Genomic DNA, 18,942 nt, shown 5'->3' with positions numbered 1-18,942 from the left:
GTTGATTAAGCAACTGGCAATGCAAAGCAACGCAGTGGCCACGGCCATGCACACATGCCTCCCCTCTGCAGGTATGGCTGATATCCTTCGAAGTCAAGTACATAAAAGGCAAGCGATATCTTGTTTGACCCGCTATGGAGAAGTTCTAGGGAGGAGGGTCGACTCGGATACTGTTATATTTATGGTTTTCAGCTGCTTTACGAACCTCCTTCAAATTTGGCTCAGCTGATAAAGCATGAGTGAAGCTGGACAACACCTCCAGGCTGCATCTTGCAGCAATAGCAGTCCATGAATCACTGCATCGTGCTTCAGCTTTAGAATTGTTTAATGTTTTAAGATGCCTACATCTGTTCCCTATTATTCTTCTGGACGGCCCCAATGTTAAAAAAAATGAATAAAATGAGGAGTTAATTGAATCTTGTTCAGATTACAAACAAGCAGTAGTTCACTGAAGCAGTTGCACCTTTGATTGGAAGAGGCCACTATGATGAGTGGTTCAATGGACACTCCGATACATCTAAAATAAATACAAATCTGAAGTCTGAACATTTGTTTACATTTTCAATTTGTCTTTGTTGAAATAAATGTGACCTCATGCTTTTGTCCAAACCACACACCAAATTATGATTTAGTCCCCCTTGGATGAAAATTTCATGGTAAAACAAGACCACTTCTGTTTTTAATAAATGGAAAAGTGATGATGAAAATGTTTCCTCAGATCTTTTCTCATGCTGACTCCTCCGGAATAATTGGCCTGCAAGACACTGAGATTAATGTTGACTCTGAAGACTTTAAATAATGAATAAAGGCCTGTGTATAAAACCAGTGTTTCCAATTTCTAGTCCAGGGAGACCCGCTGGCCTGCATGTGTGAGGTGTACCCTTGCTCCAACACACCTGATTCGAATCACTGGACCATCATCAAGCCCTGCAAAAGCCTGATGACAACCCATTCATTTGTATCAGATGCGCTGGAGCTGTGAAGCACGCAGACCTGCGGGTCTCTCTGGACCCGGATTTGGAAACAATGGTACAAGCGATAGGACGGCAGAGGTTTCTTACGTAAGAAAACCTGTGCCATTTTTTTGCCAACCCCACCACCCCCACCCACCCACACACACACACACACAACTTCCTTATTTGAACTGCTTTGTGGTCTAATAGCAAGTTTCACCAATGTTTTTTTGAGGGCGAAGTTGTGTTAATGCAGTAGAGACCAATTATGCTCCCAAATGTCTGAGTTTCCACCCAGCGCAGCGCTAAAGTCGACCTTGTTGAGCAACACATCCTTAAAGCCGGAGCTGTATTGTAATTCAAAAGTGTTAGGAATGAGTGAGAAGAAAGTTGTGGGGTCACTATGAGTTTTCCTATAACAACATCTGGGACCATCTGAGGTGCCTGAAGATCAAACTCGAATCAAGGTCATGGGTAACAGTGAAAACTCCTGAAATACATTATCTGAATATACACCATGTGGAAGACCTGACAGCACGGTATTTAGAGTAAATACACTGCATTTGACCTGTCACGTACTAGTTCATGTTAAGGGAACAGTCTGATATTTGGGGAAATATGGCTGTTTGATGTCTTTCCCAGAGTCACATGAGAGGACCGACATCGCTGCGGATTCAGAACAGAAATATGTACAAGCTAAATATGAACTGCTGTGGAGGTGATGAAGGCTACGTTTCTTTGCTTTGACAGTGTCTCCACTTTATCTGCCAACCGTTCTGGATGAGGAACTGACATTGACATCTTCTTATGTGACTGTGAGCAAAACAGCAAACAAGTATATTTCACAAAACTTCACACCGCTCCTTACGTAAACTTAAAGGGAACATGAGCCAATTGGAATCACATACTAGCCAGGGATTCATGTTACAATAGCTGTATGCACAGAGTTCCCATTAAAATAAGCACTGTTTCTCACTCTTGCCTACCTTAGCGTATTTCATCATCATGCCTGCTGTGTGTCAGTTTCCACTGAGTCACTCAGAGTGCCCTGACTGGCCTCTCGAGGCTGAGAGAGAACCAGCAGAGAGAGGAAACTTCTCAAAATGTTCATGACAAACCCAGTGCCATATCGGCCACACGGGCCGGTGTCCCACCTGTCGCTGTGCGGCGAGTCCCCCAGCGAGTCGAAGGAGTCCCCGTACTGCAGCCCCGGCCGATGCGGGTCAGAGTAACCACAGTGTGCAGCGCGCCGTGCTCGTGCCTCCATGCACGCGGGGCTGCTGCATTTACTGGTCCCCACGGATGACGACATCATTCCCGGCGAGTCGGAGAGGATGCTGTCAGAAGGTTCCAGGCTCCACGTCCGCTCCTCGTGTCTGATAATCACACAGAGGAGTTAACGGCCCACACACAGCAAGTTCCAGGGCGAGAAGAAGCTTGGCCATGTGCAAATATTCTCAAAGGCAGATGATTTAATCCTACACCTCTCTTCCAGTCGGTGCATCTGTCACTTTACTGGAAGAGCTTGCGTGATCTCCTTCCACCCTTCCTTCTGGTTCACATAGACATGCTTTCTTCCGTTACGGATATCTGTCTCTTTGTGTTAGTTTTGACCTCTTTGAGGCCTCTTTGCCACTTTCCAAATGTCGGTTGGGAATAGCTCCAGCGCTAATCTGGAAAAAGTTAATCAACCAAAAATGGAGTAATGGATAGAATTTCGAGCACAACACATTCATATTGCTTTCTGACATGTTCTCATGGAAGCAATAGATTCTGTGTGTGGCTCAGAAGTTTATTACTCATTGGCTTAGGCGCCATCTTGGATTACACATACACATAACGTGTCAAAAAGTTGTCAGCTATAGAAATGTCTGTAGCTCACATTAACAGTAACAATTCTATTCAAGTTTGTGGAAAAGTATCCAGAGTATCCACGGACTGTGGGGAGTTTGCGTGTTCTTCTTGAGCATGTGTGAGTTCTGTCATTTTCCTGACGCAGTCCAAAATCGTAGATTTGAGGTAGATGGAGTGTGTCTTTCCCAGTTTGTCCTGTGATGAACCGGTGACCCGTACAGGGTGTAACCTGCCTTCATCCAGTCAGCTGGGATCGGCTTTAGTGTCCCGCGATACTAAGTTTGATAAAGCGGTACACAAGAAGGTTGGATGGATTTGGTTGTCAGCGCCAGATTAGCTCCATCTCATCATTTAGGAAATAGAAATCAGTTTAACATCACAGTATGTGCTTTGGCAGTTTTCTCTAAAATCAGTCAAATATTATGAGCAGCTGAATCACACTCGGCACATCTCCTCTTTCAGGTGCGTCTATTCAGTATTTATACATTCTATGGTCCGGTGCTGAACACTAATCATAATAGTACATGATGGTTTATGTAAATTTCTTTAGCGGTTTATTTTATTCTGTTAATAAGCTCTAACATGGACCTGAATATTTTACAGGACAATGATTGTGTTAACGAAACGGCACACCTGAGAGAGCATGTAGCAGACCCCTACCTGTGAGTTGATGAGTGGGCTCGTGTGGAAGAGTTGTGAGATCTGGAAGAGGCGTGACTGGCAGGGAACGATCCCTCTGTTGCAGGCCGTATGACTCGTTCTGTTGCCGGGGCATTCTTTGGTATGTACTAGGATGGGGAAGAAGTGGAAACCGCAGAGGTACAAATAAGAAAAAAGCAAGGTCAAACTGTGCTCGTATCTCAAAATATTATTTGTGTACACGGGATCTTCGACAAAGTTAGGAATCCAGTTGGAAACATACATCTACCATGGGGATTTCCTCTGGGCCGGGTCCTGGGTGATTGGGTCCGTTAGCTAGGTTGCGATTGGGATGTTCTGGACACATGTTTTGTCGCAGATGATTGTGCATCTTCTTTCTTTGTTTCCTGTGAACCAGACATTGGTCCCAGTGAGCTGCTTTACATCAAAATGCAACAAACTATTTAAACATATGTAATAATATAAAAAGATTGGATTTCAGACAGTAAGCTGTTTTTCACATTATAGCGCACAAGCAGCTTGTACAGGCAGCAAACTGCTTGTACAGGCAGCAAACTGCTTTTTTTTTTTTTTTTTTCTCTGAGGATGAAATAGTTACATGCGGCTAAATCTGCAAAAATGATTATTGGTTTCTATTGTGAGCTGGACTTACTTGGTTTTACAGTAGGCAACGACACACACGATGCCCACCACCAACAGAGCCACACAAATACCCGTGATTGTCAGGACTCTTTTCTGGTAAAGTTCCTCTGCCTCTGTCAACATCACACCCATAAATACACAGACGCACCCACACACACACACAGACACACAAAACACACACGTACACACACACCCACCCACACACACACACACACCATGGAGAAATGACGGGAAAGAAAAATTAGCACCTTCAAGACGGTCACAGTTTTTCAATGTACATCCACATTTTTTTTTTTTCTTGACTAAATCCTGAGCAGTATGACGCTTCATCCTCCCTCTCCCTGACAACGAACTTCACACTCAGATCTCTCCTCTCACATAATCACAAATACGACAGATGCTGTTGCTCCCTCTGCTGCAGTAACGTGGAGGAGGTGGGGGTTTGGAGCTCAGGCTGATCTATTAAGCAACTGCAATTTCTGAAAATGTGGTTTCAATGTATATATGGTCCAGATTTGAAAATGAGTAATCTGTTACACTTGCAAACTAGCAGTTTTTATAGCACGACTCACTTTGATATGTGTTATACTTCATCTGATAAAGCCATCATGAAGTGTTCATCTACTCAGGAATTTAGAGAAGAAAAATACAGAGATTTGATCTTTTTAAAATAATTTCTCCAAGAATAAATACATTTCGAAATGAGGTGACTACAATACATGATTGATGTTTTTTGCTTTTCTAGAGAAGAGCCTACGCGTGGTTGAGGCAGAGTCTGTGTTTCCTGAGTGGGGAAATTGAGGCCCCGGATAAACAATGAAGTATAAATGATTTGAAGTTGTAAAACTCCTTCCAAACGACTCTCCTTTATTTCAGCCACCAGCAGCATTTTACATTAGGAGCCCGATTTGTGTCAAGTTTCTGACACCTTAGATAAATCACTGAAGCCAGTTCATTTATAGCAGGAAGCTCGGCAATAATTCACTTGTTACCTACTTATGACTGTTAAACAAATACAATGAAATTGATGTTTGCATGGTCCAATAAATGAATGTACTTGATCTCAGAATAAACACCTCAAGCTTTTTTTTTTTTTTTTTCATTCTCTCAACCACTGAAGCACTTTTCTGGAAAACAAGCACTAACTATGAAAGAGGATGGAAACAGTGACAGATAGAAGAAACACTTTTCATTCTAAATTTGGCATCGCATGCTCACGTCACAGCATTTACTCACTGAAGGATAATTCAAACAGGTATTAAGGTTTCCATCCAAAAGTTACATTTCACCTATACTAGCGACGGAGTGATGGAGGTTGAATAGACAAGATCACACATGAATCAAAAGGAAGAGATGGCATATCAAAGACAACGAGAGAAACTTCAGGGATCAGACTGAAGGGGTTGGAAAGATAGAGCTGAATATTGAAGGAAGACGCTTGGCGGCCACAAACATGACACATCATGCTTGTTACAGATGGAAAGGTCCAAAGGGAAAAGGAACGAAACTCAGTTAATTGTCGGTGTCATTGAATGGGTATGAGAGTTCAAGATGATCACATCCATGTTAATTTGATGGAGGATTGGTTGCATGAGTTGAGAGTTTCTCATTCTAATGAGTTACTGAATGGTTGCTGGAGAGATCAAATGGTTAATCGGGATCGGGATCGGGGGGGGGGGGGGGGGGGGGGGGGGGGGGGGGGGTATGATTTACAGGTTTCACATCACAGATGGAGCAGGAGCATGTCAAAAATGAAGGACGTCGACGTAGCTACGCTAGGGTGGAGAGTCAAAATGGATTGTTCCATACCCATAAATTCAATCCCAAGATGCTCTGCCATTGCAGAGGGTTGAGAGAGGCGGAAGAAAAACAGAAAGAGAAGACCAGATTAAGAGTGTAGCATGTTCCAGCATAAAGTGGAATACACACAAATTGGCATTACAGCAACTGAGACAAAAATCACTTGTCTGTAATTGTCAACACAGTCAGTGAAAATCTAGAAAGGAAAACGAGCATGCAGCACAGACTCCAAACCACACTACAAACAACCACGCACAGTTATGAATGCACACAGATTCCAGCTTTGCTTTAATGTATTATTTTATACATTTTTGACTGATATAAACTAAAAACTGCATTATTTATATTAGTATTTAGATTTTTCATCAACACTGTTCATGTTCATGCAGACTTCAGCAAGAAAACACACATTTTCCACATGAACCATAAAGATCTCAACGTTTCTGGTTCTTAGAAAGTGCAACTTTATTACACGATTCCATGAAATTTCCTAATCTGACGTAGATATAGGTCACAGAGTTTCTCCCGTGACTACCGTGTGATGCAGACGTGCGTCAACAGCTGAGATTACCTGCACTTTAAAGTTTTTTTTGTCCCCCCCCCCTTTCTGAAAATGCTACAGTGTAAGTTGTCGGACACACCCATCACATGAACGGACAAGTTAAAAGGAGTGTATGTGTACTGTTTTGAAATAATCGCACCGAATGAGAATTATAGCCGGACTTTGTGTTATATGGCAAAGTGAGGCCTTCGGGGGGGGGTTGTACCAACTCACTGAGTCCATATCTCTGGCAACTCACATGCTTTACTTAGGCTAAAGCAAGTCCCAGCTGTTCTTATGACAACATGCTTTTATTAATCCAAGCCCTTATGGCTGAGGAGCAGAAGCCATCCTCCTTCTTTTCGGTATCTCCTGGGGATGGGAGGCGCCCCTTCTGGAGGCGGACCTTCTTGTGTTGAATTGATGTGTGTGTGCACATGGGCCTGCTCTTCCAAACCAAACCTGACTTCTTCTCTTTGATTGAGGGTAGAATCTAAAAAGCAAGTGGTTCCCCTGATAATACCATCATGTACAGAGGAAACCTGTTTTTCATTTGTGCGTAACGTAAACGTTAACAGGTAGAATTCTGCTTTTGTTTAAGCTCTCGCAACTCAAGTATGTTTTCAACTGACTTGTTTTCGTTTGGAGAAGCGAGGAGTAATCAAAGTTTCTGGCCCTTGTTGGTGTAGCTGGTTGAGAAGAGGAACTAAATGCTGCTGCCTGATGCAAATGCACAGCTGCCTCGAAGTTGAACGGAAAAAAGTGCAGGAAAGCGAGTGAGTGAAAGTCAGAAAACGAGCTCCCACACACTCGTGTCTGCTCTGCCAAAAAGCAAGTAATTTCAGCACGGTGCGTTACGACTTAAAGTGAGATGAAATTACTTGTAGTTAAGAACCTTTTTTTTTTTTTCCTGCACTCTACTCTGTGCCAACATACAACAAACACTAAGTGTAAACTGTACAAAATGTGTTCAGACTACAGGGAAGCGACTCTGTACACCATAACGTGGCTTCAAAACAGACACACTTTGTTATTTTCTACCTCCAGTCTTACATTTAATTGCAACTGTGTGGGCTTGCGAAGACATGGTGCTGACAAAAATGCAATGAGATCGCAAAGAATTCTTGGTTATTATCCAATACAAATGACAGACTTGGTATTTAATTCTATATTATTATGATATGTCATATTTAACATTGTGTATACAGTGTCTTTTTGAGAAAAAAAGAAATCCAAGTGTCATCTAAACAAAATCTGTTGTTTATGTTTCATTAATGTCAGATCAATCACTACGTTTGATATTACTCCACATACTTTACAAGTAATCAACCAACAAGTGATAGTGTCATCTAAATAAAGGGAGGCTGCACCAACAAGTCCATAATCTCAAAAAACCTGATTCCAGACCATACGGATATTTTTCAAAGAAAAAAAGCCTCCAGGGCAAGATCTATCAAGCAGCAGTCTTCCACAAACCTTCCTCTAATCTCGCTATAATTCTGCAGTTGATGGATGTGTTAGCCGATGTTGCCATGTGGCACAGTGCAGAGTTGACTTCTCTTACCCCGGGCTTGCAAAGCTGTTCGACACGGCATTTTACTACAACGCTTGAACTCTACGCCGAGGACATCTGCTGTGAGAGCACCATTTTGTTGTTTCCTCTAAAGCAACGAATTTTAGCAACAACTGAAATTTCCTGGGTGACACAGTGCGGACTCGATCGTACACCTGAGCTGTTGAGCAAGTTGTGGAGTGATCGGAAACTGGAAAAGTAAATGTGACTGTTATTTCACATCCTGTCGTAACATGAACCGACTCGATGCCCTTAAGCCCTTAAGACAAGTAATGCTATATATAATTTAACTATGATCAACTGAGTAAGAACGGTAACATTAAAGATTGGAAATGTGAAGAAACTGCGAGTATCTTTAAAGATGCACGATGTGATGTGATGAAATAACATTGGCTATCACATCTTCCAAACTGCTGCCTGTTTTGTCGTTGGTCTGAGGACAGACTGGAAGCTAGAGTAGCTCGCAGCACCTTTGTGTTGTGTATGTGGAACTACAACCCGAGGAAATCTGGTTTTGTTGCTAATCTCTGCACATTAAAACGTGATGAACTGACGTCTTGTGTTTCTCACATTCAGTTCAAGGTTTTTGAATTAACAAAAACAAAACAAAAGAATTATTGTGTAGAAACTGTGAATAACTACTTTCCAAAGCAGCCTTCACACATGGTTAATGTCTGCATACAATATATTGTTTGGGATCCGCTATATTTCCTACAGAAATATGTAGAGATCCAATCAAGTTAAATATGTACTTAAAACACACAATGGTGCATTTCAAACAAACCCGATCATTCCTCATGCCTATTAGTTGATTCTAATTGTTCAGGCCTGGCTTTTCATCCACAAACCAGTACTAGTTGGACCATAACATGCTTGCATTTTTTACCGGCTGATTGCATAATGAGGCAACATTAGTATATTAGCGTAATTCTTCTGACATTAGACTTTGTTGTTGCATGCAGCTGACTGTGTGCAAACCATGTAGCATCAAACAAAGCGTCTAAAATCAGATGGTCACTTGTTGATATCAGACCGACTATGGACTCTTTTTCTGACAATGCAACATGCAACACACCACAAGTTAAAAAGCAGACAATTTCACATGCAGACCAAACACAGGAACACGCCACTAATCTCTGCCAGCTTGTGAATGAGTCATCGGAGACAGACACAACTATTAGGTAATAACAGGAAATGAATGCAGGCTCTCTACACCCAACATGCACGCATGACATGAGGACAGTCTACAGCAGAAAGACAGACGAGGAAATCGACATACGGTAGAAACTGGCCATAACGTAGGTTTGACAGCGATCACCAGTAAAGTCATTTGGACACCTGATGGAAAGATACAAAGCCACAGAAAGAGAGAGAGGAGGGGAGAGTGGTGGGTAAGTGAGAGAGAGAGAGAGAGAGAGAGAAAAAAAGAGAGGGAGAGAGGGCAAGGGTGGAGTGAAAAGGAGAGTATGCGTAAGAGAAAAGTGAGAAAAGTGAGAAAAGAGGGAAGTAGGGTGGGAGGGAAAGAAAGAGATAGAGAGAGAGAGAGAGAGAGAGAGAGAGAGAGACACAGAATTAGAACAACCACACAATTGCAGACAGCAGAAGCAGAGTGTTCCCATGGATGACACCACCGTGTGCAGGGTGCAGTGCACAGCTCATTGCATGTCGACCTGAGAGGGAGAAAGAGGACGAGAGAGAGAAAGAAAACTGGGGGGGTGGGGGGGGTGGCGGCAGGAGTCCACAGAGGTAATCCAGTGACAACTGTGTCTCTGTTCTCAGCTGCTCATATCAAGTGAACATACTTTTGAATGGATTGGGCATGTACAACCGCAGTGGCTCAGTCTCTAAGCATCGTGGGCCGAAGTATCCATCCGGACATCTGGGAAGGAGCAGACAAGTGTTATGAAAAGGAAAACACAGGAAGTGAGGAGCATTGTAAATTTCACGGACTGCTAATCCCTTGGCACATATTGTTGCCCTACCGTCAAGCTGGTTCAAATGCAAGCACATCACAAAAAGTAAAGAGAAAATAAGCAGTAAAAAAACAAAACAAAAAAAAACAAAAAAAGTGACCCACAACACAAAACAATACAGAAACGAAGAAAATAGGGCGACAAAAATAAGACAATCCAACACTCTTAAAAGTGCAGGTATCTTTCTGACACCGGTCTATATTTAGGGGATGAGAAAAGAGTGTAAGAAGATAAAATAAGAACGAAACTGTAGCTGGGAATAAACAATGCACCGCTTCATGGGTGATCAATAAATCAATCCAAGGGAACTTGTGCAAGAAAAGATGAAAATGGGGCAATGTGGTTTCTTCTCTGAGCTCCCGCATGAATCCTTGTAACTGCAAATGTGACGGCGTCATAATCATGACCAAAGGACACGACAATCAAATGTGAATGTAATCCCAAATTTTTGTTTTTAGTTTGAAAAATAAGCTGAAAACTAAATGTGTAGCACTATATCTGGGAACAAACGTGCCTGCACAACTCTTTTCTTTCTTTTTCTTTTTTTTTGCTCTATTTATTTTTGCCTGGACACATAAGTCAGGGTTTCTTACACGTCAGTTTATGTTTTTGTAACTGAAGACTGACTGCCGTCACGATCAAGTGTGCGAGGGCTGAAGCATATTTCCTCATTATAATCCCATTAGGATGAGCAGTTGGTCTTTTAGGGCCACCAGCATTCCACTAACAGCCACAACTAGACCACCAATCCAACAAAGGTCACCGCTCCAGATTTACTGGTTTCACACAACCCCTCCCAGGAGCGCCATAACGTCCAGCATTAAATTACTCATCCTGAGTGATGGCGTTTAACTGGGGGATAGCACCACCTAGGCTGGGGAAAGTTGGCTTGAAAGATGAAAGAAATCAACTGTCACCAGATAATTTAAAAATCAGAGGAGTGGGCAAATGTCCACCGTGGTGCAGAAAAATAAACGTGTGACATTCAGGAGGAAAAAGCATTTAGCCACGTGTTAAGAGACGTGAAGCAGGAGTCGCTCTTAAGATAATAAACCGCAAAGCGTATTCACTGCGGACACAACTCACCATGCGCCCATTTGTATTTTAAGACAAGAATTTTCTTTTTGCATTTCAAGTCAGCCGTCAAATGCACTTTTAATAACTTTTTAGAAAATGTAAACATTTCTCTCGGCTTCATGTGATTGTAAACTCAATGTCTTTATAATTGAAACTTCTGAGTGAGTCACTGCGGTAAAGTGTAATTAATATAACTCCGGGGAATTGTCACACCTCAAAACACATGTAGACCGGGGCTGGACTTTTCATCGGGAGCACCGGGAGATTTCCCACCGGTCTGATCGCTGTTGAATTAATATGATCTGAGCTGGTAATGAACTGCAATGGCAGAAGAACCATACATGCAGGGTGAGACTTGTGATAAAAGCAGAAGGGGGGGATGTTTTTACATGACATTAAATAGCTCTCTCTTTCATAATATAAGCCTGTGAATGACACCTGTCAACTTAAGACATTTGTCCCCAATGGATCTGCACGGGACAATAATATGTTTGAGCTTGACTATGCAGGAACTCGAGCTTTGAGCCAAAATGTAACACTTGGTGTGACTTTAGAGTTAATCAATTTACTTTCACTGTCCTTGCTCGGAAGTTTAAAACTCTGCTTTACTTAGATGTTAAAATCCATTTACTTGACTTTTTTGCCTGGTCTGCAGGTGAGGTAGCTTAAACAACTCTGAGGGGGAAAATGAGGCACCAGGGAGGGAAACATAAATGCATATATCCTTTAAAAAAATGTGGGAACGTCATATCGCAGTGAGAACCCTGCAGGAATACTGTAAGCTCACAGGTCTTTGTATTTGAGAACAATGGCTTGATTTGAGCTCTACGAAACTGAAAGAGAACTCCCCTTAGAGCCCATTCTATAAATGTGGTATCAACTTATGAAAATAACTAATACACTACACAAATGAGTAGTATACTTTAAGCCGGTAACAGAAACCCATTTACACAATCAGATTTTTATGATGAATATAGTGTATTTACATATATGTACACCTTACTTAGTTTAGGTCATGCATCAACCTTACTTAAAGCAAAGTTCAATACCTCAAAGTGAAGGAGCCGGGCATAGAAGTAGGGCTAACTGTCTGCGGGACTTGTTTAGCCGGTGAGTAATACCCACTGAAGCCTGGCCTATATTGAATGAGATGGCTGTGGGGCAACAAATCCCTGCAGGCCTTCACTGCATTATCCAACTTTTCTGGACCCATGCCCCGGCCGTGAGTGAATTAGCTGCAGCAATTGAGTTATTGCTGCCTCCAATTTGTACACAGCGTATTGAACGGCTGTTGCAGCCATGTCCTCATTCGTTGCTTGTCGAGCGCTCTGCCTTCAGCCAACTGGGCACGGAGGGCCCACCCAGAGTTTTGGCTTGTATATCAAACCAGTCACAGGACTTGTGCGACGTTGACACATGGGCCAACAGAACAGGCAACATGATAGCTGACAACCGCGACGAGGGATAATTTGTATGCATGGACTGGTTTTCATTATCAATTTAAAAAAAAGGTGGTGCAAGTTAAAATACACTGCTGTTTGCTGAACCCAAGCATGGATACTTTCAAATTAATGAAGAATCCAGACCTTGAATATGATTATTATAACAGCGGGCAACACTTTTCAAAAGGCTTAAACTGTAAACATAACTTAACAGTGAATTAAAACATTGTCGCAGATTTATTTTCAATTGATTATTCCTGAACGTTTTAAAATGTGTTTGGAAATACAAAAACCCCCCCCTAAAAGACGTGTTTTTGTTAAGTCACTGTGAACATCAACATGTTTCTTCGAGCTCACGTCCAACACAAACTAAAGTCTAAATGTTAAAGATCAAAAGGTTGTTCCTGTGACAGAGTCAACCTGTTTTTTTTCCCTGGAAAGCAGCGGTGCGTGGTTCATCCAGTCCACTTTACACATGGGTCTTGATCCCCTCTGCCGAATGTAAGCAAGGATTCTATTTACCTCATTGGGGGCCTCTAACAGGCATAAATATTTGCTCACTACTAAACCAGTACCTCATGACATTTTCAAAAGGCTTTTAATGTGCGGCCCCGCTGTACACTAAACATGACTTAAAAGGATGAGCAAACCACCGCTTCACTCCATTATTAGTGTTAAAATACACAACAGGTGGGTAGTTATGCAAACTGGCAGCATGTCCCTGTGATGAGTTGCTGCTGCCGCTGCTGCTGCTGCCGCTGCTGCTGGAAGGAAAAAGATGGGGACTACAGCAATAGTATGAAAACAAACAGGGGGGGTTAAAATAAAAAGAAGCAAAAAAAAGAAATTGTGATTATAAGCAAACGATGTCATGAAAAAAACATTTATTTGAGATGAATTATCACTCCAAGAAAAAAAGCTTGATTAAAAACAAGTCAAAAAGCAAAAAAGATCACTCACTTGCAGGAAAGCTGATTTATACCATGGATGAAGTAACAGTCGCCGCCATTCACACAGTAGGCCTTCTCTGTGTCGTTGCATCTTCTGGCGTGGCCTGAGCCTGGAGATGGCGTAGTGGTTACTGGGAAAAAATTAAAAGAAAGACAATGGGAAGGGAAAAAAATAATTATTATTGCAACTTGACAGAGCAAACCTTTTTTTAATGTCACATTTGCTCTCCTCATCTCTCCCAGCAGCATTAATAAATGACGACATAAAGTTCAAATGAAGATTTCCATTTGATGCGAACTTGAGTGAATCTCTAAAAAGTTTTATGTTACTCACATTATACACTTGTATCACCACAAGGACTCTTAGTTTTCCATCTCCAAAGTGTGTAGATGTAATTGTGTCTTTAAGCAGTGTTGACATATTCTCAAGAAGTTCTACGTGCAAACATAAATATTTCCCCGACACGGCGTAGGAGTTGTTTATGCATTGACTCAGGTCCATGGAATGGCCCAAAATGTCATGTTTCTGCACTTAACCCCCCCCCCCCCCCCCCCCCCCCCCCGACTGAATAGATATAATATGTTTGTGATGAAGGCTGCTTATCAGAAGTAGAGAGCGGCGCCGTGGTGGGACTGGGCTTGAGAACTGAGGAGTGTGCCTCACATGTCAGATGCTGACATGTGATTGCAACTGCGTACCTGCTGTCAGGCGCTATTAGCACCTTGGCTGAATGTGACAGTTTGTTTGGTAGGGAGAGAAAAGTTTCCGATTGGGAGACTTTTACAACCGCAATACGTCAGCTCCAGCAGCCGGATGTTCATGTCACGCAGAGTGTTGTGACAAGAAATTGCACCGGGGTTTTCATTTCGGTCGAGCCACCGGCTCTGACATATCGTGGGCTCTTTGCCACCGCGACAAGATTTCACAACTTCCATTTGTTGCACGGTTACATTTTCAGAGTGGCTGTCTGTGCTGGTTGCAGAGGTACAGGACAACATGTCCTGTTCGGCTAAAACAATAGAAAGTTAGTCCCTCACTGGTTAGCATAACAAGGCAAATAGATAACATCAGTCTGGGTTTTGTAAAAATCAGTCAGCACATTCAGGTCCAAAGTAAATATTATAAGAAATACTAGAAATGTGTTTTAGTAAACAAAATGTACTCCCAAAGGAAAAAAAGGTGTGGAAAAATGCATTGTGTTACTCGCTCGTTTCATTTGATGATATGTAGATATGACTCCAGAGTTAAATTTGATCTTCTATATTTCTAGAGTTGCAAATGTAACATATTTGAGGCTACTATATAGAATGTCGCGGCATCGCACTGCCAAAGTTTCCCCCAGGAAACATTGAATATTTTCATAACAAGCGCCTTTCCATAGCCACCCCCAGATTTTCCAAACGCATTTCCAGCTTTACCAGTTAATCAGAACTACTTCATCATTACCTGACCCCTTGCTTGGAGTGCTCGCGTGTAAAACACCTCATAAAAAGATCAGACAAAGCTGTCAGGAAGAGAGAGCCTCAAAACATTGTAAAAAAAAAAACCCTCCTACGCTCAAAATAGAAACCTTGTGCAGACATGAACGGTAAAAAACACGCTAAACAAAAGGCGGCCGAAACAAGTTGCGCAGAGCTTTGTGAAGGGGAGAGCCTTGTCCCAGAATGCACCGGGAGAAAAAGGAGGACAACGTCCTGACAGGTCATCAGTCCTCCATAGGGCTGCTCAACGCACACACACACATAATCTCCAAGTCCACCTGGCTTGCATGTGGGCGGATTGTGTGTGGAAAACAGACGACCCGGAGAAAACTCACACAGGGAGCTGGAGAACATGAAAACTTCACACAGAAAGGATCAAGGCTGATATTTGAACCGTGGACAAGCTCTGCTGTCAAAGTTTATTTGGCTACTAGTCATGCCAAATCTGTTTCACTGTAGTCACTTTTTTTTTATTTATTTTTTTATTCTCCCCCTCATTCTCATCATGTTCAGTCAAAAGGCTTTATTACTTTAGCTGCCTCACATTAGTTTTGTCTAAAATCTTATCGTGATTCTGCTGCTTCACAACCTGATGTTGATTCTCTCTTAACTTGAAATGAATTTAAACTGGCCACAGGTGGAAAAGGTCTTTTCTCCACTTTGTCTCCATGATCAATGCTCTCGTAATTAAAAATTTCTGTTGGTTTATGACAGATTTTGTGGTGAACTGAAGCCTCACCCTCAACCACATTCACACACACACACAAAAAAAAAAAAAAAAAAAAAAAAACAACTGAGAAAAGAACATTTCTGCTCCCAGGGTAAAACTTGATTCCCAATGACAACACATCAAATGCAATCGTGGTTCTATTCGCTCATCGGATGTGCCAGGTAACGATCGGACTAAATTAGGCTAAGTGGCGCGAGGAGAAATGACCAATATGTCCCTCCATCACAGCAAAAGAAAGACTTAAAACCTTCTTTTGAACCGTCTTGGATAAATAGCTGCTCTTTGTGAGTGAACTTTAGATTCGGACAGCTGTAACGCCGAGGTTGTTTTTGCCATGCCGTCCAGCTGAAAGCCTGCAAGTTGAGCCCACACATCTCCCCTCAGCAGACAGGGTTCAATAGCCTAAACAACAAACACCACCTGCCTGCGTTCGAGAGCTTTCAGGAGAAACAGAAACATGGTTCTTTGGACATTATTTTACCCTCAAAGCAGTAAAAAAACTGAATGCCTTGTTTGGACACTTCAAAGGAATTACCCTAAGATGGCTTTTAGCATTCATGGTGAACTTTGTTTTTTCTCCTTTTAAGTATCTGTGCGCTCATTAGTTTCCTAATGTCTTCAAATGATAGCCTATATCTATAACATCAACGTAAAAACATTACGACTCCATAGCTATCGCTGATCGTTTCCACCTTTACGGATAAATCTGCTTTGACGACATCCTGTATCGTGTCAACTTAATATTAGCTTTACCATAGATTTTTTAAAAATCATCAAGTCGTTAAAGTGATAAATTCTTTCAGGTAAATGGAACCAAACGTTCAAGAGGACGTAGATTTTTTTTTTTTCCCCCATAGCGTTGCAACATTCAAGCAAGTGCGTCTGCGCTCGCTGACTTCAAAGATGGCATGCGTCCCAGTACTAACAACAATTTTTCATTTGGGAACATTTATTGGCCTGCAGTCATTAACTACTGACATCCAATCTATGACAGTGCACAGTCAGTGTCCCAGTTTTTCCCTCCTCTCCTCCTTTCCTCTGCTGTCCTCCCTTCTTTTCCCGGTGTCCTCCAGTTACTCCGCCGTAGCAGATGCTTTGCTCCAGCGCGGAAGAGTGAAGACAAGTCCCAGATTCAGCACATCTGGTGCAGAAAGGTTAAGAAATGTTTAATTATGATGCATACAAGCATTGTCAGCAGAGCCACGTAATGAAAGAGCTGGACATGACAACATGTGGGGCAGAGATCCAAAAGAGCTTAAAGCCATATATGTAAGTGTAAGCCATATTAGTTGCTACAGTGAACAAAAAAAACCCCCACTAAACTTTAGTACATAGTGTGCACACCCCGTAAAGCCAGGGACACCAGGAATTATCAATGTGAAAAGATTTAACATTTCAAACCATTAAGTCTAAGTTTCAAGTTTAAAATATGCTTTGATTTAAACAGCAAGAGACCAACACAAGAGACCGGCAAAGAAACTGATTCCATATAAATCATCCACATGCACCCACTTCACGTTTTATAATAAACTTGTAAAGCCTGACAAAACGTATGTAAAAACCTGCTGAGAAGCAGTAAAATATTAGGCCAGGACCCTGAGATGCCTTTGACTTTCTGCACGAGGGTCTGTTACCGCTTTTTATCTTCGTCTGCAGTCTCAGCTTTTTTTTTTTTTTTTGTCACTGTTATGTTAAACCTGCCTGCCTCCAACACCATTTCTATATTATATCTGAAAGAAATGTGCGAAAAAAAATCTTTAAGGAACACTAAAATACAGAATATATTTAATTTCACGTCCTTTAAGTAACAATTCATAACAACAATGGTATGGTTTAGTGACGTGGAGGCACACATTTAAAACTGGTAAGACTACAAGGTGGTTCGTAAGGAAAATCGTGCTTTTGTTTGTTTGAGTTCAACAAAGTTCCTCAATTAAAGATCCCCATATGTTATAATATTGCCATAAACACAGCCCGTCCTCTTGTTGCGCAGGACATAGGCAGCAAACTCGGCTCCCTTGAAGATAATGGAGAAAAAATACTCCACACAATGAATGTGATTTCCAGCAGACAGAACTGGATTGTGGCATTCATGAGGGTTTTATATTCACGAGGCAGACTTTATGGCAGAAGAAGTCACTTCAAACCAATAAAAACTCTAAGTTGTCCATTGTTGACTGAGCCCCTTCGGCAGTGAGGCGAGTCTGATGAAAATGTTCTTTCAACAGGTCGCCACACAAAGGAGTTTCACCACATGAACTACACTCAACCGCAAAATACAGTCAGAAGCAACGTTATTGTGCAATAAATTGAAAGACCATTCAGTGACAGAAAAATGCATTTTGTGCATTGCTGAATGTCTGCAATTTTTCTCTCACTTTTCACTCCAACACAAATTCTCCTTCCTTCTCTGTGCGTCTTACTCATTTTAACATAAAAAAAGAAAAAAGAAAGAAGCTTGAATCTCAAAAGCGGCACAATCGAAATAAGGTCCAGCAGAAGGTGCTGCAGTGGTTCCCAATGTGTCCTGATACCCTTTGCTTTGAGCGCCAGTGTACTTCAACCTCCACCAGACAATTAGGAGAATTAGAGCGCCACCACACCCATATCACAGGTCACAGGTAGCCGCTATCTGTCTTCCAACCCATACAAGGAGAGGAACATACAAACCCCGTCCCACTCATGATGTAAGAATGGTGTTTTCTTTCTGAGGTGAGCCAGTTCAGCCGACAAAGTGTTTACTCAGGCTGCGCGACATGTTTACTCCGGATTAAAAAGCCACAACAAGGCCAAGAACCCGACAGAAAAGTCCAAGAAACACAACATGTTTTACAACTTGGTAATGAGGATTTAGATTTTTATAAATACAGATATATCCTCTGGAACTATTAGCAGAGCCGCAATATGATACAATATGATAATAGTGTTTCTCCAAATATACAATGTTTCATACATTTCCCCAAACTCTCAGACGCAGAGTGTCTAAATAAGCATGTTTCACATTTTAAGACCAACAAAGGTCCTGGTTTGAACCTGAGTCCTGACAAAGCCTTTCAGTGTGGGGTATGCACGTTCTTCCTCTACACATTTGGATACAAAAAAGTCGCTATAAAGTGTGTGTGTGATTGTTTATCTCTTTGTAGTGACATTGTGATGAACTGGCGACCCGTCCAGGTGGTACTCTGACCTTTATCATGTCTTGGATGTATTGATAGAGAATATATGGCCATTATGACATATTTTATCAGTCTGTCTAGAGACTGTT

The 18,942-nt window shown here is 41.9% G+C and overlaps 1 protein-coding gene across 1 annotated transcript in view; it reads right to left on the bottom strand.

Moving 5' to 3' along the window:
* The window catches only part of nrg2a (neuregulin 2a), a 47,416-nt gene that overhangs the window by 4,209 nt on the left and 24,265 nt on the right, over nucleotides 1–18,942 (bottom strand). Inside the window, exons 4-9 of the mRNA XM_080483506.1 lie at nucleotides 13,476–13,596; nucleotides 9,826–9,902; nucleotides 4,120–4,222; nucleotides 3,730–3,853; nucleotides 3,468–3,595; nucleotides 2,108–2,329 (exon numbers count right to left, since the gene is read on the bottom strand). Of these exons, the coding sequence (XP_080339632.1) occupies nucleotides 2,108–2,329; nucleotides 3,468–3,595; nucleotides 3,730–3,853; nucleotides 4,120–4,222; nucleotides 9,826–9,902; nucleotides 13,476–13,596 (775 nt within the window). The remainder of the gene's footprint in view (nucleotides 1–2,107; nucleotides 2,330–3,467; nucleotides 3,596–3,729; nucleotides 3,854–4,119; nucleotides 4,223–9,825; nucleotides 9,903–13,475; nucleotides 13,597–18,942) is intronic.

Source organism: Lipophrys pholis (assembly GCF_963383615.2).
Source record: "Lipophrys pholis genome assembly, chromosome: 16".
Classification (NCBI taxonomy): Eukaryota; Metazoa; Chordata; class Actinopteri; order Blenniiformes; family Blenniidae; genus Lipophrys; species Lipophrys pholis.
This window is presented reverse-complemented; position numbering and strand designations above follow the sequence as displayed.